Consider the following 354-nt stretch of genomic DNA (forward strand, 5'->3'; position numbering starts at 1 on the left):
AGCGCGGCGGCCAAGCCGACGCCCCCCATGCCGCCGCCCAATCAGCCGGACATGCCACCGGCGCAAGCCGCGCCCGCCATGCCTCCGGCGCAGTCGGGTGGGCCGGGCCTGATGGGCACGTTCGCCTCGTCGGCCGCGGGCTCGGTGGCGGGCTCGATGATCGGCAACGCGCTCATGGGCGGCATGGGCCGTGGCGGCGGCGAGGCGCCCCCGCAAGTCTCCGAGGCGGCGGCGGCGGCGCAGGCCAGAGAGCACCTTAGACGCTGTTCCCTCACATGAAGGCACAATCCTCTCGCTCTCTCTCTCTCTCACTCCAGCCCCCCCGCACCTTGCAGCGAAGGGGATTCCGGGGTT

General features: G+C 72.9%; 1 protein-coding gene across 1 annotated transcript in view; it reads left to right on the forward strand.

Moving 5' to 3' along the window:
• Nucleotides 1-27: 27 nt before the first annotated feature.
• The window catches only part of EMIHUDRAFT_455058 (hypothetical protein), a gene marked incomplete at its 5' end in the record, with an annotated part of 961 nt that continues 634 nt past the window's right edge, over nt 28-354 (forward strand). The window contains one exon of the mRNA XM_005788892.1: nt 28-216. Coding sequence (XP_005788949.1) covers nt 28-216 — 189 coding nt within the window. The remainder of the gene's footprint in view (nt 217-354) is intronic.

The sequence above is a fragment of the Emiliania huxleyi genome (genome assembly GCF_000372725.1).
Source record: "Emiliania huxleyi CCMP1516 chromosome Unknown EMIHUscaffold_131, whole genome shotgun sequence".
NCBI lineage: Eukaryota > Haptophyta > Isochrysidales > Noelaerhabdaceae > Emiliania > Emiliania huxleyi.